Source organism: Carassius auratus, chromosome 17 (assembly GCF_003368295.1).
Source record: "Carassius auratus strain Wakin chromosome 17, ASM336829v1, whole genome shotgun sequence".
NCBI lineage: Eukaryota > Metazoa > Chordata > Actinopteri > Cypriniformes > Cyprinidae > Carassius > Carassius auratus.
In genome coordinates, this window is record NC_039259.1 from 7,322,046 (window position 1) to 7,349,366 (window position 27,321).

Sequence of the window (27,321 nt, forward strand, 5' to 3'; positions counted from 1 at the left end):
CTTATTCTCTCTGTCCTGCTTCCCAGGGAGATGACTGTAGTGTTTATTGCCCCCCTCTCAGAGGCCGGGGGCTTTACCGAGGAAATACTGCCGTCTGGTGGAGGGAGGCAGTATAGCTGCTCAATCTCCTTCGCTCTTGCAGCGTGGGTAACAGATGACATGTAATGGTTTGCTATCTCTAGTGCATTCAGCAAATTGTTCCATGAAAAATATGCACAAATTATCATTTTAAATGTAGCATATATAAAGAGGGCATTTGAATGTGTCTGTGTTTCTTACTGTATATTGTGCTTGAGGAACTGCTCAATGCTGAATGTTTTCTTTTCCTTGGTGTCGATTGGATCCCACCAGCGCCCAGGAAACGTGACTCCAGGTAAATGCTTCTGAAGTTTTGCCACATACCAGCTATACGTCATCATCTGCATCATAAAACACCGGTTTTTAAAAGCCATTTGAAACGGGGACAGAGTAGCGTGTTCATGGCTGTAATAAATGAGACATGTGTCAGGCTGGATTACGGACCTCCTGGTCAACGAGGCTGAGGTCTGGCCGGAGACCCTGGCAGTAGTGCAGGTAGCGCAGTGTGTTTCCTGGGAGATCACCACGAGTCAGAACCAAGGAGCTCGGCGGCAGAGACAACAAAACCTCACGAGCAAACCTGTCCACCACGTCATTACCGCTCTGATCACACTCTCTGTCCACACACAGACAAAACACTGAAAATACCTACAGTACGAAAACAGTATGTGCAGTGTTTCTTGAGGGGCAGAGCAAGGGTTAAACAGGGCCACAATTGTTTTGTATATTACCACAGGTTTTACTTTTTTTTTTATGCTAAGCACCTCAAAAAAGTGTTATTATCATTAAACTAAAACTATTAAAACATTTTTGCTGATTTAAATAGAGCTGAAATCAATTGAAAAATACATATATTACATGAAACACTCAATGTAAAAAAAAAAATACAAAAACAAATAATTTTAGCTAGAAGTACTAAAATAACTGTAAATAAAAAGAAAACAAACTAAAATAAAAAGAACCTAAATAATAATAATAATAATTAATTTATATATATATATATATATATATATATATATATTATGTGTGTGTGTGTGTGTGATGTATGTATGTATATATATATATATATATATATATATATATAAATAAACACAATAAAAAAAATACAATGAAAACTTACAATCTAAAAATAAAAGCTAATTCAAATATAAATAAAAATGTAATAGTATACAAACAATATTTAAATAACTGCTGCCGAATACAGTGATCATTTTCAGAGGAAAAATAGAACTTATTATTTGTAATATTATATTCAAATATCAATTGCTTCAAAATATTACATATATTAATGTAACATTGCAAAAAAAAAAAAAATGTCCTATTGTTTCCTAAATTGAATATGTCATTGTTCTAAAGCAGATTGTTTAAGTGTTAAAATGTGATCTTAAAATATTATCTTAACCATAATATCTTTGGTGAATAGTCAACTATAAGGTTTAAATATAAGAGTTCAACACAGGTAACTAGTTTTTTGTATTTATTTGTTTGATGTTTGTATGATATCTTGCCAACAAAATCCCAAAGGTCAACAGGTTAATAATGCATGCGTGTAAAAGTCTTTAGTGAAAAAAGGCTTTTGTAAACGCTTTACAAAGACAGTATTTGACACTGAGAGATTGCGAGACGAAAGTGATCTGAAAGTGATATAAAGGTTTCACTGCACATCAGCAGTGATGTTTACTTTGAAGAGTTTGCACAAAAGTGTAAGGATCCGTGACATAGTCCTTCTTTCAGCTATTCTGCAGTCAGTAGCTCTGCTTCCCTGTGAGCAGAACATCTCTCGGCTGTAATCAGCCTCGGACAGGTGTGATGAGCGCTGACAAGAGTGTCAGTCTCTCCACTGATCAAAGCGATGCACCCAACCTCAGCGCTCTAATCTACACGACTGCCGTGGCTAGGATGTCTAATCAAGCACAGAACTCGGCTGCTTTAATCTGCATGACTGGCGTGGCCAGGACGGTTAATCAAGCAGAGAGTCAAAGCTGCAGAAGAGTGCAAGAGAGCTTAGGCTTTGATGTGTGCTGAAGCATGGGGGAAATGAGGAATTCTGGGAGTGACTGCCGTGGTCTGGATGATCAACCACAAATATATAGAAAAAAACACACACTCTGCTGGTTCAGCAGGTCCAGAAAACCACAAAATTATGGTGGTCAGTTATACAAATATACAAAGAGTAGCCTTTTGATGATATTCAATATTCTGAGTAGAAATGATTGATTGATTGATTGGAGGAACCATCATTTGGGACAAACATTAAAACATGAAAAAAAACTAATGCCTGAACTGATGTACAATTGAAAGCTCAGGAATGTTTTACCATTATTTACTTCCTAAAAGAACAGTATTTAAACATATTTATTAATAGGCTGCATTTATTAAACCAAAAATATAGTGAATAGTACTATTGTGAAATATGTGACCCGGGACCACAAAACCAGTCACATATGTGAAATAGAAATAAATCTGCTTTCCATTGAGGTATGGTTTACTAGGATCTGACAATATTTGGCCAAAAAACAACTATTTGCAAATTTGGAATCGGAGGGTGCAAAAAAATCGAAATACTGAGAAATTCAGCTTTAAAGTAGTCCAAATGAAGTTCTAGCATTTTCTATTTTAATGTATTTTAAAAATGACAATTTCAGCAATCATTATTACTCCAGTCTTCAGAGTCACATGATCCTTCAGAAATCCTCTGTAAAGTTTTCTTATATTTATCAATGTTGGTCAAAGGTATTTCAAGACGTTTGTGACCTTAAACTTTGAAAAGTGTAGTATCGTCCCAGTCTGTGTGACTGTGTGTGAATGCTTTACTTGTGGTTTAAGCTGATCATGTGTGAGATGAGGCCTGCAGTGAGTATCCAGGCTCCTGTGTTCCCCAGCGTCCCCCGGCCCAGACGCCCATTCAGCCAACACACGGCCCAGCTCAGACCCAGACCAGCCAGAACACACACCCCAGCATCAGCCTGCAGCCAGAAGCGCTCCACCTACACACACACACACACACACACACACACACGTGCTACATTCACTGAAGTCCATCTCAAATACATTACATCACAGAAGAATCATATCTGTCAGAACTCACCACTCCCAGCAGAAGAGGCTTCTCAATATTCAGGTTTGCTCTCCAGGCGAAGAACACGGAGTAGAGGCTCACCATAGTGACGATCAACCAGACAAATACACAGCGCAGTCTAGGGGTCAAATATATGCCATTAAGTTCAAAACTTTTATGATGATATTGCATTTAAGGTCTTTGAAACTACATTTGAAATACAACATGATGGCAAAACTATGATAGTATGCATAGGAGAGAGTATCAAGTAATTAACATTTCAAACACAATATTGTTGCTTTTTGCACTGCCAATAATGTTTCCTGCAAGAACTAAATTAAAAATCATTTCCACAAAATTTGTTTTATGTAAAAATATAATATTAGATAATATTTCAAATTTCAAGCTATCAAAGCCTCCTCTCAAATCAGATTTATTGGTCATATGGATATAATATATATATATATATATATATATATATATATATATATATATATATATATATATATATATATATATATTTATATTTAGTAGTCCAGAAATGTTTATCTTCTTGTTTTTTTAATGAAATGTAAAAAATTAAATCAGTATTAAATATATCATTCAAACATGGCACGTTTTTTTTATTTTTTGAAAGAATGAAAATGTTCACATTAGCATTAAATTGATTAAAAGTATTATATATATATATATATATATATATATATATATATAAAAAAATTTTTTTTTTTTTTTTTGTTATAAACTAGAATTTATATAATTCTTAATTTTGTTCTTTTGAACACACAGCTGTTTACAACATTGATAATGACAAAAAAAAGTTTATTTAAAGTGGACGTAAATGGCAAGAAATATGATTATTCCCAACAGGTTTCTGTCTGACAAACAGTTTGTTGAGCTAGAAACTGTTCATAAAAAAAAAAGTAGTAAAAAAAAAAAAAACATTCACACACATCCAGTGTTTACATTTACAGCCTCCTCTTAACATTAAACTGTGATGGATGAAAAACGTTTAGACTGTATGCTTTTGCCTCACTTCATTGGATCTCATGCAGCCATGTCTTACCTGTTCCACAAAGACAGTAAAATGCCTAGAAGAGCCAACACTAGAACTGGAGCAGACAGATCATTCACACAGTGATTCCACTGAGCCCTGAAACACAAGAGATACACTTCTCAGTATATCCACTATGTGTGCATCTCTGTGTGATGGACAGAGACTCAAACTGAAAATGCTGTCAGTGTCTGAATGTTGTTGTTTTTTCAACATTAAGTGCAGTCTTGTCACAGGCTTCTCTCTATCTGTCTCCCAAACCCAGTCAATGGCCAATTTCCCTGCTGAAAGAGATAGTGCCCTGCCTGCGCCTTAATACCCATCTCTCTCTGACAGCTTATTTAAGCATCGTGTGAAAGCGAGTGTGTGTGAGAGAGAGCGTTTGAGCTCCTTATGGCAGGTTTATGCTGTGACATGCTTGTTGTGTTCCCTTCTCTAGCCCTCACCTGTCCATCACGCTATGTGGCAGCTGTGGGGGGCGATGGGAAACGGCTGATTGGTGCTAGCGGGACATAAAATAAGCTCTCTCTCTGGGGACACCCAAACGTTTGATGATGGTGGGCTGAGGAGACGACCCGAGTCTCGCATGATGTGTTACACCAGTGTCTCTGATCATTTCTAAGCCAGTGCAACACAACAGATTTGTTATTCCTAGTAGGTTCAGCTAAGCAGTTCTGGAGGGAAGGGGGATCTACAGTACAAGAATTAACTATGGATGAGGTATAAATAGAGTCATTAGTCTTTAATAAAGCTGTCACTTAATGCAAGTCATGGTACTCCTAAAAGGAGTCTGACACAGAAAAGAAGAAATTGTTGAATAAAGTTTATGATTCTTGTAGATTCATAAAATTATGGCTGAAGTCACACAGACTTTATTAACAGTGTCCTTTCTGCCTTTCTGGGCCCTGAATGTGGTAGTTGCGTTGCTGTCTATGCAGGGTCAGAAAGCTCTCGGGTTTGATCAAAAATATCTTCATTTGTGTTGCAAAGATTAATGAAGGTATTACAGGTTTGGAACGAAATGAGGCTGAGTAATCAATGAGAGAATTTTCATTTTTGGATGAACTATCCCTTTAACTTTTTTTTGCAATTCTCTTACACTCACCATAACATTTTTAGGAGGTTCAAGTTTTCATCTGTTTTTGCCTGAAACCAAAGAATACCATATGCAGTCCATTAGATTCATAAAATAAATGCAGCTTGGAAATAGCTTCACATTTGAGTACATTCATTTAATTTTTAAAAGCATGTTTTTTAAACTATGAATAATTTTTGCATCTGTTGGTACCAGGCTGAAGGTGCCATATTCAGCTCGCAGCAGGTGTGTGAGGAGGCCGTGGAGAGACGTCTGGTCTCCCCAGCTCCAGCGAGCTCGGTTGAGGTAGGAGGAAATGGGCAGGTAGATGTAGGGCATAAAGCCAGCCAGGAAGCACGTCCCCAAAGACACCAGACCAAAGAAGGACAAACCCTGCGGGCAACGCATGACACTTGTTATTGACAGATCCTTCCATTGTCAAGTGTTCAAATTTACATACTGTATAGTATAACAGTATAACACTTGGACAAAGCCACAGTTACATGGGAGCGATTGCCTCTACTGCATTGCGCTGTTTTCATTTGCAAGTACCAGTACCTGAAGACCTTCAGAAATCACTGGGTTATGAACACTAATCCCTGTAATGCTGTATATTTACTATGTGATGTAATAAAATGTCGAAAAATGATGTGTTGAAACCTGAGTGATTATCAATACTTACATTATGAGTGTTGAGGTGCAGGAGGGCCCAGGGAATTATGATGACAACATACAAGACCAGTGTGTGCTGATTACACAGGCTCAGCCCACAGAAGAGCGCCCCCCACAGAGCAAACTGACAAATTCAAAAATATACAGAAATATGCATCTTACGACCAAGATGTATCAGTTTTAAACCAACAATGATTGGTGTCACCTATAAATACCAATTGGTTTGGACTATAGTACCTTCTTCTTGTGATGAACACTCTCTGTACAGTGGAAGCAGGCCGAGAGTGAGAAAAGGACGCCCACAAACAAGTTGTTAAGAGAAAAGACTTCAGCCACGACCGACCACTGCCATACCAGCCTGGACACGGCAAACACTCCTCCTGCCAGGACGGCCCCTGGACCGGGACCAGCCATCCTGAGCACAGAAGAGACAAGAGTGATGGACTATTTAAAGTTTTCGATATTATGTAAACTCTAGTGTGCAAGCACTCTAATGCTGCAACATCTGGTACGTAAAAGAAAATCTATATGAAGCAGCAAATCAACAACCGACCAACTGTAACCATTCAAAAACGCTTGTGGGTTGTGGCATCATGAGTTTAATTACACAACAAATAAAAATGAAGGTACAGAACAATCATTGTGCTTTTCAATTGAAATTAAATTAAATAAAATGTATGCATTTAGCAGACGCATTTATCCAAAGCGACTTACAGTGCATTCAAGCTAGCAATTTTTACCTATCATGTGTTCCCAGGGGAATCGAACCCCTAACCTTGGGCTTGTTAATGCAATGCTCTACCACTTGAGCTACAGGAACACTTTAAGTTTGATTTAATGTAATTATTTATTTAATTAAATTTTCACTTTAATTTAAGGTGCCCTAATTTTATCGCAGCAAAATAATGACGAACACATCCACACCAACAGGTGTCAGTAGAGAGTCCAAAACCAGTGGTACTATTCAGATGATTAGGGGGCAGATAAAGCTTTACTCAAACAAAACTATTTAAAAAGATTCAAACATTCACTGATGCTCCAGAAGGAAACAAGATGCATTAAAAGGGTGAAAACTTTTGAACACGATGAAGATGGCCAAATTTTTCTTATTTTGTTGAAATATAATTTTTTTTCCATTTAGTTCTGCCCTTCGTAAGCAACAGAAGGTACTTGTATGTTTCCCGGTACACAAATTAAGTACAATTTACCTTGATCTTCAAATTCCAAAAGTTTTCACCCCCCAGCTCTTAATGCATCTTGTTTCCTTCTGGAGCATCAGTGAATGTTTGAATCTTTTTAAATAGTTGTGTTTGAGTCCCTCAAATGTCTTCAGTCTGAAAAGATGCATCTCAAAATCATAAAGTCACTGCTGGAAAGGGTTCAAATATGTAAAGATGCTGGAAAACTGAAGAATCTGCAGGAGCTTAAAATTTTTCTGAAGAACGCTGCTCAGTTTAACTGTTCAGAACAAACAAGGGACTCATGCACAACCAACACAAAACAGAAAGACAGTCGTGGATCATCAGGTAACAGAACACAGTATTAAGAACCAAGGGTTCCCAAACTTTTGAGTGGGGTTATTTTAATAATTTCAGCATTTTTTTTGTCTTGTAGACTAAATGTTAATATCTTTTATGTACAATATCTTACTCAGGACAGTACTAAATAAAATATAACATGCATTTAGTATGATCTCTCTTATTTTTTGAAAATGACTCATATTTTCACAGATTCTGCAAGGGGTGCCCAAACTTTCGATCCCCACTGTGTATATATATATATATATATATATATATATATTAGGGGTGTAACGGTTCACAAAATTCACGGTTCGGTTCGATACGATACACTGATGTCACGGTTCGGTTCGGTTCGGTTCGGTACGTTTTAGATACAGCAAAATGCAAAAACATCTCAACTTTTCAGAATGCCGCAAGCGCACCGCGGGTCATGTGACAAGAACTAACCAATCAGCTTCATCCTTTCCCATAACAACGTTGAAAACTCAGCCAAGATGAAGGAACAGCTGATCATAGTTGTATATGGATTGCAATTTTGAAATAAATTTAGTAGCAGAGCTACTGCAAGCGATTTTTAGAGCTGCAAATCCATTTATCCTTTGCTGAAATTTCCGCGTCTCATGGAGAGAGCACGTCATTGTTGCTTAGCAAAGACAGACGCCTCATGAGCGCTTCTGCCCGAGCGCTTTGGAAAGGAGGAGAAAGACGTGCTTAGCGTTTTCCACGCGTTTTTAGGAGCGATATGTGAACGGACCCTAAGGCGCTCGCTCACTCAGCACGCGCTGAAGGCTCATTGCAAAATGTCTAATGCATTTAACAGACCAGAAATATAAGATCCTAAAATAACCAACAGGTCTGGTGTTTGGGTGCACTTTGGATTCCCTGTAAGCTATAATACTGGTGTCTAAATGCTGCAGGCATAGTTTGTTGCGTGCATGTTTCTCCTTTTTTTCGTCTTTTCCCAGATACTGACACAATAAGGTGATGTCGGCGTAAATGAGTTGACATGTTTCAAGTATTCACGCTGGTGTTTTTTTTTTTTTAAAGCAATGAAGCAACCGCGCGAAGCCCTCACTATATAGGATTTTAGAAAGAATGCAGAGCACTAGTGTAGTGTGCAAACTTACCACAGTGTGGATTTCAGAAAGTGTGCAAAGACTTCACGTGCACACTTACCATAACATGGATTTACAAATAATGTTCTAAGGATGGGCTCTCATGTCACTCTGATCGAGCAGCTCATAGATGGAATCATGCATCTCAAACAATATGTTTGAGAGTCATCTTCTTTTTCTAGTCTGTTAAACGCATTGGCCATTTTGCAACGAGCCTTCAGCGCGTACTGAGTGAGCGAGCGCCTGCTGAGTCATAACATAACATAAACATAAGTTGGTGTTTTTTTCTTCTTCGGGAGTGTCAGGGGCGTTGCCTGTTACGTCGTTTGGGTTATTGGGCTACCTTGTTGAACGCATATCATTATATTTCTCTTTTTTTTTTCCAAATATAATTAATTAGTCCAACGAACCGTTCGGTATGCATAATGCGTACCGCGTACCGAACCGAAAGCGTCGTACCGAACGGTTCAATACGAATACGCGTATCGTTACACCCCTAATATATATATATATATATATATATATATATATATATATATATAAATAACATAAATACTATATAATGTTCAAAAATGTATTAGCTTATATGTAGACATTTTACCACATAGAGCATGATTGAAAATGCAACTCCGCATACTGGTAAATGGTAAACAGGCTCAGAAATCTTAACTGGATGTAAAACAAATTCTGTTTATCTCATGAATTCACGATTGGGAGAAAATCTCTGAATGTTCATATCTACCTGCAATGCATATATAATTTAAGACTTTATTCTTTTGTCACAATTCAAAGTCGAGACTTGACTTAGACTTGGACTCCAGCTGGGAAAAATAAGATGGGACACATGGCCGGGACGAGGTAAAAGCAAACGCTGGACAAAAAGATTGAACGAGCGAGGTCAGCTTTGTCTGTTGGAGACCCGAGAAGACAGAAATGAAGGAAAGCAAGGAGAATAAAAAAAAGTTGGGAAGACGCATAAGAGAGAGGGAAAAAAATCTCAGCCCAGTCTCCAGCACACTGGCTTGGAAAAATTTTTAGCGGGCTTGACAATTAAAGGGGGGTGGTAGAGGGGGGAAGCGAGGCAGTATGGCCCTCTCCTCATTGTGCCGAGTGGCTTAGAGTCCTCATCAGCCTATCAGCTAAGTGACAGGCGGAGAGCTGCTCTATTCAGCGGCACAGATACACGCCGCGGGCCAAGCGGCTGCCAGCTCCCTCCTGACCCCGCAATCCCTCGCCGCTGACAGCTTCAAGCTCCATGGCAAATTAGGCGCTCTCACATTACAATCGCACAAGACAGATTCCATTAACGGTATCTGAAATTGAGTAGAGAGCAGGGCCCTTGCCTTATCAGACCTGACTCATAAGCAGCGGCGGCACCGCCGAAGCTCGCGCGCTTAATCACCAGCCATGATACCATTTAGACGTTTCCAGCGCGCCTCTGCCTGCCGCTGTGATAGTCGGCCACAAAAGAGGCTGATGAGACTTAGGGGAAGGGGAACAATGGAGCTTTCGCAGGGAAAGCAAAGTAAGTCAGGAAAAAGGGGAGCGGAGAGAAGGATACGGATGGAAGAAAGGAGGAAGGATGGTGTGTGTGGAACTCGCGCTTGCTGACTACTTCTCTTTTCTCTTCTCCTGCTTTTTTGCACACTACTTGCCTTTCCTCTCTTTTCTTCTCCCACCTCGTGTGAGATGAGGCTGCGCGTGTGCGCGCGGTCGGACTAATAGCTTGTCAAAAGCAGGCGGGGGGGGATTCTTGGTGATATCAGCTTCTCTCTAGTCCTCTTTACTACGAGGATGGGGCTTGGTGAAGGTGCAGACCCCCCACATCCTCAACTCGCTCCTGCTGTGTCCCAATTAACCCCCAGCACACGTCGACAGTTGTGGGGCCACGGCTGGGTTAGAGCAGGGGTGCTATCCAGAGGTAGGCGAAATATCACATCCTCCCCCTGTCATTGCTTCAATGGGGCACTGACAGTCGCTCACTGTCCTCCTCCTGTCTTTATTCCTCTGAGGGGGCTTGACACGGAGCTCTTTAGGAGTGTCTGTCTGCTTGAAGGAAGGCATGTGACACGTCCTGCATTCCAGAACATGTAGGACCACCTGGGTCTCCTTCTCTCTCTCTCTCTCTTCAGTAACAAGGTGAGAGAGTGACACTTGCGTGCAGCATCAGAGGCTTGTCCGCTGTGCAGGATGCTGCTGTGTTAGTGTCTCTGAAGTACTTCAGTTCAGAACAGATGGGTGACTCCAAAATAACATCATTGCAGAGAAAATTAAAGATGCTTATCTAACTTCTTTCTTATATAAAAAGCAGTGCTCTCACTGTAATTTAGTGTTAATGAGGAATAAAAAAAATTCTCCAATAAGAACTTTTCAGTTACATTTTATTTTGGTGTCCTTGTTAGACATGTTACATGTACTTACTTCTTAATGCAATAATAAAAGTAAATGATGAATAATTAATAAATAAAATAAATAAATAAAAATAACTAATCTTATATCTAACGCTACAGTACAGACATGTTGTTACTTAATATTACTTAGTACTTTTGTTTAATTACACTGTAATAATAACATTAAAGTGCGACTGAATTTAGGCATGAATGCACCTTGGTAAAACATGTTCAATGGAATGTATCTATGTATATATATCTTCATTAGCAACTGAATACTGATATATTCTGTGGTAACTGTGATAAATTTGATTTGTTCATCATTAAAATTTCATAGAAGTATTTAAAGGTGCCATAGAATGCAAAAATCCCTTTTATATGGTGTTTGAACAGAGCTGTGTGGCCGCAGTGGGTGAAAACAACTGGCCTATAATGGTAAAAATCCACCCACTCATTGAGTTATAATCTAATATTCTAATAAATCATAATCAGTCTCTCCACACCGATACCAATGCTTTGTGTGCAAACGTGAAGACTCCAGACAGAGTAAGTAAAAGGAGATTATTGGCTCTCTGTAAGGCTAACGTTGCTAAAGCTACCATTGTTTCTGCCTGTTTTCACTAATGTTGCCTTACCGTGCTGCCAGAATGATCGTGAATAGGAATGTGGTAATTAAAATTTGGAAGCAATGTGAGGTCAGTAACATGGTCACCACCAGTTAAACTGTAACACCAGTATGCCCGTGAGCATGAGCTCTTGAAGCCCCGAACTCATCTGAAAAGGGTCAAATGAAGGGTCAGTTCATTTTCATTTAAAGGGGACAAACACAAAAAAACAGCACGGTTTGGCTCATTTTGAGATAAAACTTCACATATACACTCTTGGGACATCAGAGAACAATTATAAATGTTGTATCAATGTTTTCTATGGCACCTTTAAAATGTTTTATTATTATAAGAAATTGGCATAACTACAATGATAGCATCAGAATTATTCGAAATTAGAAGTTTTAGGAATGAATGAAGTAACCATGAATCGGGTTCCAGAAGTAAAAATCTCACTCCCATTTTTCATTCAAGAACTGATTTTCAACTATATCTTAAGAAACTTAAAAGAGAGACCTAAGAGCTACAATTTGGTTAAATATGCTATTTTAATACTTGAATATAACAGTGGAAATTCTGGTTAAAAACTACACCTCGTGAAAAATAATTATATGATTCTGCAGAGAAATCTCCATTAATCAGAGAATGGAAACAATAAAATCACATCACAAAGAACGTCCACCCACTCCGATAAAGCACTGGAATGATGCAATCAAACCAGTTTCCTACATTCTCTAAAATGTGTGTGTGTGTATATATATATATATATATATATATATATATATATATATATATATATATATATATATATATATATATATATATATATATATATATATATATATATATATATATATATATAGATAGATAGTGAATTAATTAATTAAATTGAATTGAATTAATAGATTGTTTTTATATTTACAATGAACCTATAAATCAATAGTTTGACATTTCTCTATTTTTTTATTTGATTATTATATCATTCACAAAGCTTCATTGGACTGTAATTTTTCCCCTCAATACAGTCAAAGTACAAAGTCTTGAACCTTTGTCTTTCTGGCCAATTTTCAAATATTTTCAAATCTTCAAATCAAAGTAGTAATGTAATGTTGTGATTCACCTCAGCCGATCACTTTGACGCATGGCTTACACTTTTTTTTCCCCTTTATCTTCCATATGGGGAAAAATAGGCACTGTTCCAGTCTGAATCTAAACAACAGAATCAGATAACTTCAGGGTTGATTTTTTTTCCCATTCAAGCTATATATTACTATTCCCGGTTACTATTATACACAACTGTTGTTTTATAATGTGAGGTCTTGTTTAGATTGAGACATGTAGTGAGGATACGGTGCATGGTGTAGGATTCTTGCTGCATGGTATTTAGGGTATAAGGTATAATATTTGTTGATGGTGCAATTATGGAGTGACTATAAATTGAATTCTAGCGGAAGCTGTGCAAAGTATTACTGTCATACAATCTCTGGTCGATTTACTGTGTGCATGTGTTGTACCTATGGACAGTGTTTCTGCTGGGTTTAGACGTCCCTCCCCACAGGACAGTGCATGTTAAAAACTAATAACTCCAATCCACCTCAAACAATACAGCCAATGGCACAACAATTTCACCCAATTCCATCTTAATCCCCCATCGACACACGTCATGTGGACATAATAGACAAAAAGAAATTGGTGTATATCATTCAGCAAATATGCATTTTATTTTCTAGTGTATTATTATTTTAATCAAGTCATTAATCGACTGCAGTATTATGTGGCCCTATGGAACGCATGCATTCTGGAAAAGGCTGATCTTCTCCTTGCATGACTCCCATTTAAAACCGCCTGTGGAGACAGTTTGGGAAATGTAATATTATAGCAATATTGACTTCTGATGCAACAGACACAATCTTAGGCCTCCAGGCAAGGGGAAATTAAAGTGATGCCACAGCACAGTGAAATGGCCCTATTTCCCCTGTTCTGAATGGGGTAATGAGGGTTTAGACATCTTCATTAAACATCTGTTAAGGAAATATTAATGCATGTCTTTAAACGGTGCCATTGGTCATGCTGAGTTATAGAATATGAGGCCTGTAGTGCATGGAGATGTTTAAAGGAAACGTACAGGTTAAATACAGCTTAAGATCAATGGAAAGACTCTGAGTTTTAAAAAAATGTGTTTGTGCTAATGCAAATGTAATGGAGGTCATGGAGTGATTGCACTCTTTGGTTTAAAAGCAGTACACATTCAATTTTATGTTAAGTATTCAGTAGTTATTTTCAAATAAAAACATTATTTGACATGTAAAGTTGTCTAACACTAGTAATGTTTAAATGTTACAGCAATAATTTCTAAACAGTGTAAAAATCTTGAATACATTGACATTTAAATGTATTCATTTGGCAGACGCATTTATTCAAATCGACTTACAGCTGATGACTACAACAAGCGATTCAACATAAGATGACAATGAACACGAAAAGTGGCATTAACACAAGGTTTCCGTCATTGTACAAAATAGTAAAAGCTAGGACAGGAAGGCAATAAGGGAAAATGAGAGCATAGGAAAAAGTAATAAGGTCATAGAGAATAAGGCATTAAAATGTGCTTTATAAGTATAATAAAATGCCGAAATGCTAGTTATATGTATGCTAATAAGAATCTAGTTAATAGTGAATTGTGTTCCCAAATCTGAAGTGTTATCATTACTTTCCATCTTTATTCTGGTTCTGTACAACCGCTCCATTGACTTCTAACAGCTGACTCCTTATTATTGTCGGTGGTAATCAGCAGCAGCTGCCAATAGGGTTTAAATTGCATTTAATCCAGAATATTCTTTTTTTTTTCCGAGATACAAATGTTCTTGGCATGAAAAACAAAGGGTGGGTGACATAGCTAAAGAGAAGATATATTTACCAGAAATGAATGGCTGCAAACCAGAGCGTTTTAGAGATTAGACTGGCTAATAAAGCATATGCTTAAGCTGCCAGGAGCTGTAGTTTCTGGGTCGGTGATTTACCTGACAACAGAGGTATGCAGGAGGGGGCAGCCAAGGGACGTGGGAAACGACAGCGTTTTTTTCTTAGTCTTTATCAGAAACAAATACACAGACAAATATACTGAGCTTCAGTTCTGAAATCCATGTATGTAGAGAAGTCAACATTACACAATGGCTTGAATAAAACATTTTTGTAAAGTCTAGTTCACTCGAAAATTTTAATTCCTTTTATTTATTTTTTCTGGAGCATTAAGGAAAATATTCTGAGAAAGCATTTTTGATCAATACAATAGAAGTCAAACAATACAGTCAAAACTATCTGGTTACCAAAAATTCTGCAAAACAAAGTCGCACAGGTTTGGAACGAAAACAGGGTGAGTAAATGATAACAGAATGTTAATTTTTAGTTGAACTGTCCCTTTAAATGCTCATATTTGCATAGGCTATCACATTCTAACATGGGTACTGCTCTCATGAAGCAACCGTCTTGTTAATAAACACAGCTCACCGTAGAGAGCCACAGGGTGACTAAGAGCGAGTGAGGGTCCAGTAACGAAAGCGCAGTCATGGCCATATGGTAAAGTGCCTTATATGGACACAAAAGCACCGGGACAGGTGGGCACCGGAGCCCGGTCAGCTGTGATATGAGCTGGTGCATGCAGAACTGGACCCGTCTGCTCTTGGCTGGTGTGCACCCTCACAGGTGCAGTGGACCCAGGACTGAGGAGGATGGGTGGAGTCACCTTCGTCGACCCCACGGCCACTTCTATTACGTAATCCACATCATGAACTTACACAAATGGCTAGGTAATCATTGTGCTAAGTGGTCTGAAAGTGTTCTTACTAGGCAGTATTTTAGGACACAACTTTACGACTGTACAAAAGGAGTGGTGGGAATTTTTTAAAGGGGTCATTGAGCATTGAAGCATTGAAAATATTTACTTACAGTTTGTAACTTTAAAGCACGTATACCAAACGAATATTGTTTCACCTTTGACATCTAATTCACTTTCTTGTTATTTATGATCAACAGCTGTTGGTCATAACTTTTTGTTTTTAGGGTTCACAGAGACACCTTTAATGCTAAGAACATTCAAAATAATTTTTCCTAGCTTGTAATGCAGTCAACGATTATGATTATTATTGATGCCAGCTATCCTCAAAGGCTTTCCCAGATGCATAGTAGAAACATAAAATCAAGTAAAGTGGCAAGCCATGACATTTAAAAAAATCAGTAATTGACAAATCAAAGGAAAATGAAGTGCTACGTCTGGGAAGTGAGACACGTTTTATAACAGTCTGTCTTCCTAATTTAACTTGGAACATCAAAGAGATTTCTCAATGAACATGTCAAATGGACAGCATTGTAGTGAGTTCTCTAAATTTAACAGGTGTTTTAGAATGATCTATTATCTATTTATTATAGATATAAATAGAGTCAATGACATTTTGTATAAGAGTGTCAACACTGAAGGAAAATCTAGTTGTTTACTTATAGTTCTCCCAAAAATGTGAAAAATTCTGTCTTCAGTTACTCACGTGACTACAAACCTGCATGAGTTTTGTTCTGACAGTTACTGAACAAAAAAACTCACTGACTCCCATAGTATTTTATTTTCATATAATTTAAGTCAATGGCTAGCAGCAACTGTTTTATAACCAACATTTTTCAAAATATTTGTTTTAAAAAGAAGAAAATCCATGCATTATGAATAGCATGAGAGTGAGTAAATGATGACAAAAAACTTGAAGTATTTTTCTTCATTTTGATATCAGGACATTTTTGTATATACTTCAGTCATTATACATACACATATGCAAAAGTATCAGTCACTGACCCACATATTGCACAAAAAAAAAAAAACACAGCAGAGTAATATATCAAACAGGCATTCAATCCTTCACACACTAAAATTCTTTAAATCTAAAGATAGCAGAGACCTTATAGGGCAGAAAATGGTCAGTCTCAGAGTGGTGTTGGGTGCCAGGGTAGCAGCCTGGGGACAGGCCTGTCCGGTAGTGTTCCTACTGGGAGTGGCACGCCACCTCAGCATTACCACTGGGCATGGGCGAAGCACCTAAGGACCCCAATGCCAACCCAGAAGGGTGTCCCAGACTGTGCCGGAAGCTCTGAAACCCCTAAAACACTCCCTCCTCCCAGTCCTGGCATCTCAAGCCTGCCAGCTACTGCTCTGAGCCCAACAGACATACATGAGGCCAAACCACAGCCTAAGCCCAGGCAGATAACCATCAAAACCTATTACGCTTATGTTTTCAATTGAAAACATAGATTATATACTGAAACTTAAGAGCTAAGAGGGTTTGTATGAATGTGTGTGTGTGTGTGTGTGTGTGTGTGTGTGTGTGTGTGTGTGTGTGTGTGTGTGTGTACGTATGCAACAAAATCCTCATTGCCATCAGCCACAGGAGGAGGATGGGTTGCGGGGGCCAAAGGAAATGACTTTTTTGGTTGCTGTAATCCAAAATTGGATCAAAATCCTTTGAGGCTTAAGAGCAGAGGTTGCATTGGACATGTAACTGCAGCCAAATCTTTGGTCAGCTTGGCTCACAAACTCAGCTGAGTGAGGGCATGTGTTGGTAAATGTCACGTGTAGACATTAAAATACATGCAGCAACTACTGCCTGTTTAGACCAATTTTCTACAGACTGAACTCCATGACTAGGATGGCAGTTAATGTCAGAACATCTTACTCTAATCACAAAATAAGGGAGTTAGTTCACTGGGGGAACCAAATTTCTATTAGATGGGCGTTTTCCGCAAATATCACATTCGAATATATGAGCTCACAAAAAACGAATATTCGAATATTCGTTTATTTAAATTAAGTTTAATGAGACAGACGTTATTTTTCAGCAACATTTATTGTTTCCGTCATTTTGAACAAGCTTACACACGATAAGCTTGAACATTACACATTGTGTTTTGTAGCTGAAAACCTTTAACACTGCGTGCAAACAAACAAAAGTACAGATTAAACCAAAAAAAAAAAAAAAAAAAGTGAACGAAAAAAAACTTAAAGCAGCCTGCAGCAATTAGGCTATTGTAGAACGTAGCCTACACTTAACTGTGAAACTGTCAGCAAATCTTTTTTTCTTTTTTTTTCTATTGTTTTACATGTTCTTGTTAAGTAACACAGGCATGTAAACATGATCAGGGGAAAGTCGGCTCCTTAGTCGGTTAACAATACGGCCGGCCGCGGAGAAAACGCGCTCTGACGGCACAGACGTTGGCGGAACTCACAAATAAAGGTGTGCTAAGCGAATAAGTTTTGTGAAGTGCTTCGTGTTTTCGTTTCACCACTGAATGGGATCCTCATCTGGTGGAATACATGTCTCCAGCAAGAACTGTTCCCACTCGTCTCGGCTGGACTCTCTGTAATCATCGCTGAAGAACTGGCTCAGCCTTTTCCGACGAGTGGGCATTGCATCCTCTTCATCTTTGGTGGTGGCGGCGGCTGCATCCACACCACCCGCATCAAGGAAAATGTTCTGATAATGTTCAAAAAAGGTTTTTTTTCTTACTTCTCATGTTTTCATCGAAAAACCTGAGATGTTTGTGTCGGGGGTCTAGGGCAGACGCGAGAAGAGGAGTTTTCACTGCGTTCTCCAAGTTAGTGGTGTTTATTCGTTGCTTGAGAGATACCGCAACAATGTTCTTGAATTCGGTCACTTTCTGTGATTCTCCACGGCATATTTGAAGTACTGTAGAAGACCGCAGTTCTTAGGGGTCGTTCACATACCACGTCTTTTGCATGCTCAAGTTCGTCATTTCCAATGTAGGCGCGCGGTATGCATGCTCATAATGGAAGCATTTTTTCCAGGCGCGTCCCCACAGCATCGAGTTAAAAACATCTCAACTTTTCATAATGCCGCAAGCTCACCGCAGATCATGTGACAAGAACTAAACATTCAGCTTCATCCTTTCCCATAACAACGTTGAAAGCTCAGCTAAGATGAAGGAACACCTAATCATAGCTGTATATGGATTGCCAATTTGAAATAAATTTAGTAGCAGGGCTACTGAAAGCGATTTTTTGTGCTGCAATCCTTTCCTGAAATTTCTGCATCTTCATGGAGAGAGCGCGTCATTGGCAGATGCCTCAGGAGCGCTTCTGCCTGAGTGCTTTGGAAAGAAGGTGAAAGCGGCTCGCCTAGCGTTTTCCACGCGTTTTTAGGCGCAATATGTGAACGGCCCCTTATTCATTCATTAATTATTTTTTACTTGCATATATCTTCAAATATGCCGTGGAGAATCACAGAAAGTGATCAAATTAGGTTTTATTGTGAACTTTTTTTTTTTGGCGAAATTCGAATATCACTTTTATTTAACGAATAATTAAAGCAGAACGAATATTCGAGTGTTCGACTATCCGTGCACATCCCTATTTAAAAGTAGACATTAATGAATGTAGGCAAGTATACAGAGTTTAGCATTCAAGTTCAGATCAAGATGGCAGAAAGCGCATCCTGTTTGCTTTCACTATTTTACAAAAGTGCAATGCTTTGTTGTTATTATGAGCCCACTCCAATAAACAGAGTCTTTACAGACTCAAAATAACTATTACTCTTATCTGTATGGGCACAAATGATGAAATATTTTAAAAACAAGTGACCGCACCAGCGCCTCCATCTGACCTGCAGTGAACGTGCTACTGGTCAGCTTCCACACACTTGAATAGCGCATGTTTTTCAAGGTTAACATTAGATTGAGCGGCCAATACTTGTTGCTAATAATCATTTCAGAAGATAAGCCATATTGTAGGTCATTGACTGACAAATGTTTGTATGTCCTGCCTGATGTACTGTATTAACACAGACCAGCTTTTAAATCCTTATCTGTGGACTTTTTTTCTACGACTAAGCGACTATTAGGGGGCAGCCCTAATATATATATATATATATATATATATATATATATATATATATATATATATATATTCACTAAAGTAATGAGTAAAATATTAATATAAAATAACATTGAACATGTTACATTAAAAAAAGCTAAAAAAAAAAGTAAACCTGGAATGCTTTAGAATTTGCAATGAATATTTTAAATTTGGTTTAATAGTCCGATAGTGGCCTACCTGCAGACAGTGAAGCAGAGGGCTCCACTGGCCCCGGCTCCAAAGACAGCGCACAGGACATTGATACTGTGTGCCGGAGAGCTGAGAGGCAGCAGCAAGAGCATCAGAGAGGACAACATGGTGAAGAGTGGGTATCCTGGAGGATGGGCCACCTGGGGGAAAACACAGCTGTAAACTCACTCACATAAACACTCTGATAACAGCAACAGAATCTAGTATCCCCCCCTCCCCTTCTCACACCACCCATCAGCATACAGTTCAGCTTTCAAAGGCAGACCTTACTTTTGTGGGTTACAGCATCACACTGTCCTCCCCCTCCCTGTCTCCTTGCCTTCCCAGCAATTAGGCACTAAGTCCCCTAAGGAGCGATAAGGACTAGAGCTATTAAAGGCTGTCTCACTCCTAGTGGCCTGATAACACACACAGGCACAGCAGGCTGAGAAACGCTGCACACTAGAGCGAAGAGCAAGGAAACGTCTCCGAGAAGAGCTTGTTTGAGGGATGGATTGGAAACTCGGTGGACAAGTGGATGTGTAAAAGCTTGTGTGAGGTTCAAGATCAAAGCAGAAGAGAGGGTCCCAGTCAATTGATCCCTCCAAACAATTTCGTAAGGCTGAAGTCCTTGTAAGACAGGTTTGGTGAACTGTGAGTTCAGTAAGTCAGTGTCGTGAAGTAACTAAAAGTAACTTAAAACTCACTTAACTATATATTATTGACAAATAAAAACACACCCAGGAGAAACTAGATCCATTGTCTAATCCAGGGGATTACAAATTAGGGTTTGTGGCCCCTTAAGGAGCTGCAAAGAGCTCCAGGATGAAAAAAGAATTTTAGGAAACAAAATATAGTTGCAACATTAATGCATTTTGCACATAGCTTTATGGGGGGGGGGGGGTTATTTCATTGCAGTCAGTGTTGTCAATAGTTGCACAGCTTTTTAAACTCATTTTAAAATGTGCTTTTCTCACATCTTGCAAATGTATGAACTGCATGTTTATATCTCACAATTCTGACATTTGTCATTTGCTTAGCCACCAGGGTTCTCCTCAGGGTTTTGTGACCTGCCTATTATGCACACAAAAGATTTTGTCTGGATCATAAATCATATTTCCATATTTCCAAACATGTATTCTCAATTTACTATATTTAACATGAAAAGGAAATTGAATGAACAAAAACATATTTCGGAAAAAAAATGCATTTTGTAATTTTGCACACTAAATAGGCATCGGTTAAAAGGAACTTGGTCAACTAGCATTGGTAGCCACTTAGCTTAACATCAGCTACATAGCTTCCCCAAACACTGCTAAATGTCTGTAATACAGAACGAACAGACAGCTTGAAGACAAGCAAGAGAGGTCAAGGCAGAGAGGAACGGAGAGGCCTGGGAGGGGGGACAGACACAGGACAAAAAAAAGAGAGAGAGACAGTATGGAAAGCAGATGGCAGGGGCGCGAAGGGCACACTTGGAAGTGCCAGCAAGGTGTGTGACAGTGCAAGTGATGTGTGACGCGTGTGGCTGAAATGCCTGCACCGCTGAAATGCCAACAGCATGGAAAGGCACGCCGAGGCGTCACCGGGTCTGGAAGCGTGTGTGGCATGCCGGAAGAAGGCAGAACACGCGGTAGGGGGCAGTCCTGCGAAGAGGAGTTTAAAGGAAAAAAGATCCACAGCTCAAGGGAGCAGGAAGGGAGGGCCCGCGGCCCGAAGAGAGCCCTCTGACCCTGGGGAGAGCCGCAGACAGACAGGCCACACGGACAGAGGGAGAGATTACTGGCATAGTGACACCGACACAGCCTCCCTAAAAGGATCGCGGCGGCGTAATAAACTTTATTAAATAATAAAACTTATTATAACTGTTAACCCGATTTAGTTCATTCTTTGCGGCTTACACACGCGCACACACGCATGCACAAAAAGGAGAGGGGTTGAGTATAATAAGCCTTATACCGTACATAAGGCGAAGCTTACAAAAGCCATCGCCTAACCATTCAGTCTAATTGGATTTGAAGAACAGGGTTGCAAATTATAGCATTCTCTCGTCCTAAGTTAGTTAAAAAAGAAGTGCACAGAAAAGAAGGGAGGATAAAAGAACCTGTGGCCTGAAAAGTAAATTAATCATCTTTCTTCTCCCCCCATACTTAATTAAACTTCCTTAATGCTTATAAGAGTTAATGAGTGGATTGATTAAACAATGCAGCTAATGCTTACCCCCAGCTCACAAGCAGCAGTGATCAGCTCTCCTGTGGTAGAAAAACACAGAGGGAAATTAATGTAAACCCAATAATTATTATTAAGAGACAAGTCCGCTCCTGAAAGTTTTCCCAAATCAAATACTTGCACTGGGTTTTGCATTAATTTGCTTGGATCAAAACCTGCAAAATCTTCCCAGTGTGACATTTCCTAAGCGACACGCTCATTCTCTTCCATCGCACACGGCTCCCCTGATCCCCGAGCAGACAGACGCACACATACACAGGCTAATGTATTCACATCTTCCAATACTCAAGGTGCACGCGCAGAGCCCCATCCATCGCTGTGTGCCGTACACGGAGTCCCTCAACACATAGCCACACGCATGCAAAAAGCTCCCTCTAAAACCCTACCAGTGACTGAGATCTTAAGAACATCGGTGTGTTTCCTCTCACAACATTATTGATGCATACAGTTGGTGAAGATGAAATATGGCTAAATATTGTCTCAGCTGGTTTGACTTAAGGACCTAGAATTCACATCAAGTGGCAAACCAAAATATTAAAATTTGAATATCTATACATGTAATCAAATGTGTTAATGCATTCATTAATGGTAGTTTATTAACAATATCAAACTAGGTGAAATATCATGAAACTCTGACTTTTCCAGGTTTTAAGTGCTATAGTCAGGTCCTGTCCGTCTACCGACCAAGGAAACGTGAAAAAGGTTATCCCAGTAACTTTCTTTTGGCCTTTTCCAACAAGCAACTGAAAAAAACGAGCGCGTCAGATTTCGCTTCCTTGGTGACGGAGCAATCTCATTATAATATTACATTATATATACACTGAGAAAACTGTATATCAGAAGTTTAAACTCATATTGTTTAATACGCATGATTGCAGTGCAATAAAAATGATAATCATCAGAACCAAAACAGATGGGGTTTTTTCAGCAGGTATGACCTGTAAAGGCACAGCCCTAATCTGGAAAAAGGGGCGGAGAGCAGCAGCTCATTTGCATTTAAAGAGACAGCCACACAAAAAAAACGCTTCTAAATAAAAGATAAATGTAATTAATTCATTAAACTTTTATTCAGCAACAATGCATTCAATTGATCAAAGTGAAAGAAGGCATTTATAAAGTTACAAAAGATTTATAAACTGTTCTTTTGAACTTTCTAATAAATAAATAAATAGTAAACAAAAAAAATGTAAATACATGAAATCTGAAATCCACAAAATAATAAGGGTTTTCAACATTGATAAAAAAATTAGGAATGTTTCTTGAGCAGCAAATCAGAAAATTAGAATGATTTCTGAAGGATCATGTGACACTGAAGACTGGAGTAATGATACTGAAAATTCAGCTTTACCATCAGAAATTTTTTAATACTGTAGATTAAAATATAATAATACCGTAATTCCTCAAATAAAAACCGGTAGTCAAATAAATGCCGGGCCAAATAAATGCCTGTCTTAAATAAAGGCAGCAGAGCCAGATAACGAACGTACACGCCCACCGCCGGAGCGTTTCTCATTCTCGAGTCAAGAACATCAGTACACTGAACCGAGAACTGTTTCTGTCAGACGTGTTTGATTCGAGAAACAAGGAGCTGATGATACTGCACATGTGTGATTCAGCGTGAAGCAGACTGACACACAGAACGCGTCTGAACCGAACTGATTCTTTTGGTGATTGATTCTGAACTGATTCTGTGCTAATATTTATCAAACAGATGGAATTAGAAATAAAGGCCTGTTACCTTCTGTAGTTCAGGTAAATAAAGGCCCCGGCTTTTATTTGAGGAATTACGGTAATAATAACAACAACAACAACAATGAACTATTATTAACAATTATTATTTTAAATTGTAATACTATTTAATAATATAACTGTATTTTGGACAGTGTATATTATTGACTTGTTGAAATGTTATTCATTTCCATTCCTTTTCCAGGCCTACAAATGATGTGTAATCCAGCTCATTACAGGACATACATAAAAAATAAGTGAGTTTTGGGAGAGAAAAATGCTTTAAGGGTGCCAAAAATGTAGGACTGATCAAAATCTAGAAATCTACAAACCAAAAATAAATTGTATTTAAACTGCAGTTCAGAAATGAATGGGCAAAAAGTCCTTTCGCCTACTAATCCCAAATGTTTTTGGCCTGTTATATAAATCTAAGCAATGCTACCTGATGCAATACTTAGCTAAACACTGTAAAATCCTATAATCTGTGCTCTCTGATGCAATATGAAATGTTCAGTGCATCACAAAATTTTGCAATTGTTAACTGGCACTTTCTGCGTATCACTAGTGGTCGTCTGTTTTTGTTGTCATGTTGGAAGTCCTCTATCTGAAGGTGCAGACCCCTCATACTTCAGCGGTTGAATTTTCTCTGCTTTCACACTCTCGTTTAGAATAGAAATAGATCCACACGTGGTGAAGCCAGGTCTACCGCATTTCAAAGCATGTGGATCTCCCTGTAATCAAAATTTCTCTGTTATACATTCCCAATTTCATTCACACACTGCAGTGCTGTCTCTAGACCCCTATACAGAGCCTGGTCTCAAAGAGGGAGGGCAAAACGGGGAAAGTGGCGCAAACTCAGTTGAGTGCAGGACAGCGAAGTGTCTCGGTGATAGCACAGCATCGGGCACCCACAGCCGTCTTTTTTCCACTCATAATCCTCATCATTTCCACACTCGCATTCCTAGACAACAGCGGTCCCGCAGGGCGCCCGCTCAGCCTCTCCGGGGCGCAGCACACCTAAAGGGATTAGGACTGCGAGACGGAGACCTGGAGAATTTCTGCCGAGCATTCAGCTGGCGCTATCACGCCGGCATCCTGCAATGTCCCGAAACGCCACGCTTAAGGGGTTGGCTGATTTTTTTTCTCTCTCTCTGTAAGCCCCAAACAGCGTCTTGCAGCCCCCCATCCCCCTAAAAGCCTCCAAAAGCCACCCTGCACACCCGTGCACATGCTGTAAAGCTCACAGAACAGCAGCTTGTTGTTTGCACACCCACCCCCTTCCTCAGAAGAAAACATTTCTTTTTGTCTCCCCATTATTGAATATGGCTGCTATTGGGCATCTTTTAAAAAATAATGTGCTGCAATGCGTCTATGGGTTAATAAGAGTACACATCAAAGAGAAGCAAGAGTCTTATAAAAATCTAGTTTAAAACACATGTGCGAAGTTCTTACAAATGCACTTTGTATGTATGTTGGGTTCTTGTAGTTTTTGAAAGGTTTTATACCTTTAAAATAAATAATAATCTGAATTATATTTTCCTTTCAATGTGAAAACATGTGAGTATTCACATATTAATAATCTGTAAACATTATTATCTATTTATCAATTTCAAGGAAGAAAATAAGTATAATGAATTATTAACTTTATAAAGTTAATTAACCTATTCATGAATTATTAATATTAAAATTTTGATATTTTATTTGATATTTTAAGAAACATCTTGACCTTGTATTATACAAACATGAGGGTCTGCAGGCATCCTCTTTATGCTATCATTTACAGATTTTTATTAAGCATTTTATAAAAAAATAATAGTAAAATATGAAACCATGTAATGTTAGAAAATGTTTGGAAACTTTCTTATAAAACCTTCTTTTAAAAAATGAAACAATTAATTAAGTTCTTTCTTCATTATGATATTAGGAGATTTGTATCCCCATTATGATTTTTCTTGTTTTACTTAATTCTGATAATAAAAACAAAACCTAGCAGTACTATGTCTGCAAGAGTAACTCTACCTTTGCATTAATGGGATTGCTTAAAACAAATTGCAAGCATTAAATAACTGTTCCTAATAGAAATTACATGGGAGGATAGGAGGACTAACAAAACAGAAAAAAAACCTTAATATAATAATTAATCACAAACTGCTAAATTATAAAAAAGCTGCCTAAACAGTTACATTATTTCATTATACATGATTCATTACATCTGACACGAACACAATCCTCTTCATGTTTTCTCCAATCCTGCAGAGCATTAATATCATCATGTACAGAAGTCATCTCTCTCTCCTGATTAATGCTCTGACGTCATTCCAGAGAGATTAGTATTTCTGTTCTCTTGAGAGCTTTGAGAAGGACTGACACTCTTTCAGTCTGACCCAGCAGTAGATAACCTTCCCTTGAGTTCATAATGTCTGAAGTGAATAATTCCAAAATATTATAATCGCATCTGTAAATGAATATATTAAAGATATATATTTTTTAATACATTTCACATCCAGAAAATATCCAATATCTAGTGTCTAACAAAAAGTTTAGCTTATGCTATCCTACTTTAAAATAAGCATCACTTGGTGTAATCTGTTGTTGTTATAATATGATGTTCATACTGTATAAATCAGGTGTGACTTGAGTTCCAAATATTTTTGGGGTTCCTCTAGCGGTGCTGGATTTAGTCAGGTGTTCAGAAAGATTAATAACAATCTCAACAGGTCTCATGCAGTGTATATTTGCAAAAGCTTCATGTCTTGTGGTGTGTGTGATCTTACAATATGCTGTTCTGTGATAGGCTGCATGTGACACAAACACAGACCCACGTGACTAACTGCAGTCCTACCTGAGTCTCCTCCGGACACCGCGCGCGGGGCAGAGGCCACATACACCGCCAAAACACACGCCACCGTCGCTCCCGTCAGGGTCCAACTCAACCTCTCCGACGACATTCCACACCTCTTCTATGTTACTGTTAGCTATTTGAAATTTCACGCATATTTCACGTTTGCTCAACGTGTCTCCAGAGCCATTCGTTTCGCGCGCCTCGTTTGCAAACGGCGCGTCCTCAAAATATTCCGGTAAACAACTTACATGTTTATTATCGGATGTAACCAATAAACGGAAGCCGTATCATCGAGGTAAGGTTTTAAAATAACAACGTTATCGTTATAAAGTTACCCGCTATCCCTTTGGCAGCAGTTATTTCGATAGCATTGCAGATGCTGCTCTTAACATCGGCGTTTGCGCAAAATGAAGTATATTAATATCGCAGCAGAACTCGATTTAGTCTTCGCTGCGACACAATCGTGACAACATCTCGCTGACTGCATTCAAGCTACATCTGCACTGTTGATCTTTTGACTTTTTCCATCTGGACTCGAGGAAAGACTGGATTTCACTTCCTGGTTGGGCGGGATTTGTTGAAGTGCTGGTTAAAAAAAATTACCATAGTAACCGTAGTTTCCGGCAAAATTACCATATTTACTGTAGTTCTTTTGTATAGCGCAAATTGCTAAATCATAACAAATAAATATGGGATCTCTATTAAACACTGTATATAAGCTTTCAAATACGTTTTCATTGTCTTTAATTTTTTCTTTCTTACTTTCCGAGGAAAAAAGCTAATAAGTTAACTAACTGAAGACTTGTTAATATAGTGTTTTTCTGATATCTTTATTTAATTTTTTTATGTGAGGTAGGCAA

The 27,321-nt window shown here is 38.5% G+C and overlaps 1 protein-coding gene across 1 annotated transcript in view; it reads right to left on the reverse strand.

The window, feature by feature from the left end:
- The window catches only part of tmem260 (transmembrane protein 260), a 32,148-nt gene extending 5,103 nt beyond the window's left edge, over nt 1-27,045 (reverse strand). Inside the window, exons 1-12 of the mRNA XM_026285496.1 lie at nt 26,462-27,045; nt 21,883-21,914; nt 19,672-19,823; nt 6,175-6,352; nt 5,948-6,061; nt 5,479-5,658; nt 5,296-5,336; nt 4,203-4,289; nt 3,167-3,275; nt 2,893-3,065; nt 523-694; nt 280-419 (exon numbers count right to left, since the gene is read on the reverse strand). Coding sequence (XP_026141281.1) covers nt 280-419; nt 523-694; nt 2,893-3,065; nt 3,167-3,275; nt 4,203-4,289; nt 5,296-5,336; nt 5,479-5,658; nt 5,948-6,061; nt 6,175-6,352; nt 19,672-19,823; nt 21,883-21,914; nt 26,462-26,567 — 1,484 coding nt within the window. The 5' untranslated portion in view covers nt 26,568-27,045. The remainder of the gene's footprint in view (nt 1-279; nt 420-522; nt 695-2,892; nt 3,066-3,166; nt 3,276-4,202; nt 4,290-5,295; nt 5,337-5,478; nt 5,659-5,947; nt 6,062-6,174; nt 6,353-19,671; nt 19,824-21,882; nt 21,915-26,461) is intronic.
- Nucleotides 27,046-27,321: the final 276 nt, after the last annotated feature.